Source organism: Amphimedon queenslandica, unplaced genomic scaffold (genome assembly GCF_000090795.2).
Source record: "Amphimedon queenslandica unplaced genomic scaffold, v1.1 AMPQUscaffold_12432, whole genome shotgun sequence".
Taxonomy (NCBI): Eukaryota; Metazoa; Porifera; class Demospongiae; order Haplosclerida; family Niphatidae; genus Amphimedon; species Amphimedon queenslandica.
The window spans coordinates 4,954-6,462 of NW_003547331.1; the positions used below are offsets into that span (position 1 = coordinate 4,954).

At 36.7% G+C, this 1,509-nt stretch overlaps 1 protein-coding gene across 1 annotated transcript; it reads left to right on the top strand.

Annotated features, from left to right (window-relative positions):
• The first annotated feature begins 6 nt into the window (after window positions 1-6).
• LOC109587834 (uncharacterized) lies at window positions 7-1,107 on the top strand. The gene is made up of 3 exons (XM_020004057.1): window positions 7-428; window positions 561-623; window positions 679-1,107. The coding sequence occupies exons 1-3, from the start codon at window positions 32-34 to the stop codon at window positions 942-944; spliced, it is 726 nt and encodes a 241-aa protein (XP_019859616.1). The 5' UTR covers window positions 7-31; the 3' UTR covers window positions 945-1,107.
• The last annotated feature ends 402 nt before the right edge of the window (window positions 1,108-1,509 follow it).

Consider the following 1,509-nt stretch of genomic DNA (forward strand, 5'->3'; position numbering starts at 1 on the left):
GAGTTGGGAAGACAATGTTATACCACAGGGAATGTACCCAGCACTGGTGGTCAGTCTCTTAAAGGAAGGGTTTAAGATGTTAGAAGGACAGATACCTTATCGTAATGCCATCAAGCTACAATCAACAGATTTAGGAGTTAACATTCTACTGGTAGATACCATCCAGTGGTTGGAGATACATTGTGATGGACCTGCTGGTCCAGTACAGGATGCATGTCCAAAGCTAAGACTCTTAGTCCATGGATCCATACAGTCTGTCTCCAGCAAGTTCTCCTACAGTAGCAATACATTAGAGGGAACTCTTTGCCAGACCTGTGGAGCTGGTGTATGCCGTCGTAACAAAGCTGGAACTAGTATAACATGCACTAATGGTGGCTGCAGTAAAGCAAGGGAAATAGGACCACGTCAATCCTGCTGGTTTAAAAACAGTAAGTATAATAGTACTGCAAACAACTAATATACACATACTAGTTCAAACTTAAGATAGTACTCGCTCGTACATACATTTACATGTATTAGGATACATGCTCTCATGCCATTTTTTTATTTTTCATCTTTAGCAGCTCCAATGCCTTCATCAGTTTTTCCTATTGACAGTATATTACCAGAAGCTTCTGTATTAAGTGAGTGAATGTGTTAGTATTATTATTAATAGATAATGTGTGTATTTATTTACAGATGAGTCTCATGCTCCTGTTATACTGAAAGCTATCAATAAGATAGTCAATGAATGGGAAAATCTAGGAATATTTCTTGGTTTGGAAAATGAAGAATTGAAGCTAATTCATTCGAAGAGTTTCTATCAAATAGATGTATCACGTAAAGACATGATAATTCTCTGGTTAAAGACTGGTACTGCTACAAGGGAAAAGCTGATTAAAGCACTCCAGGAATTGGGAAGAAATGATATTGCTGCCGAAGTAAAGCGTCTTCCTAAGCAATAACAATAAAATCATGAGTACTATTTCTTACTTCTACTTTCTCTTATGTACGCTTCCTTTTCTTTCTTCTCTGTTTTCCTCTCTTTATCTGTTTTGTTATTACTAGTAGAGCTATAATTGCTTTTGTCAATTCATTCTATTTTGAAAATCCATTTTACAATACCAATAGTCAAATCATGCGTTTGCCCCAATTAATAAGGCCATAGAATGATTGTTGTATTGATGAGAAGTGAGTGATAGTCATTATATAGGACTGGTGGTGAATGCATACCATATCCTACATTATCTGATACATTACACCAGATCCATTGATGAATACACAAGATAAAAGCATCAATCTTTTAATGATACAATAGAAGTCATTACATTGTCTATTGTCTCACAAGTGGTCAAGTCAATGAGATTGATATGACTAATGGGTTGTTGAAGAAGGACCTCCTCACAGGATTGACCCTTTAAACTCCTAGATACAACACATGTATACACATGGGTAGATCTAATGAGTAAAGTTGCTGCACTGCATGTATCTAAAGGCCTTCATACATGAGGCAACTTGTTGCTAGCAACC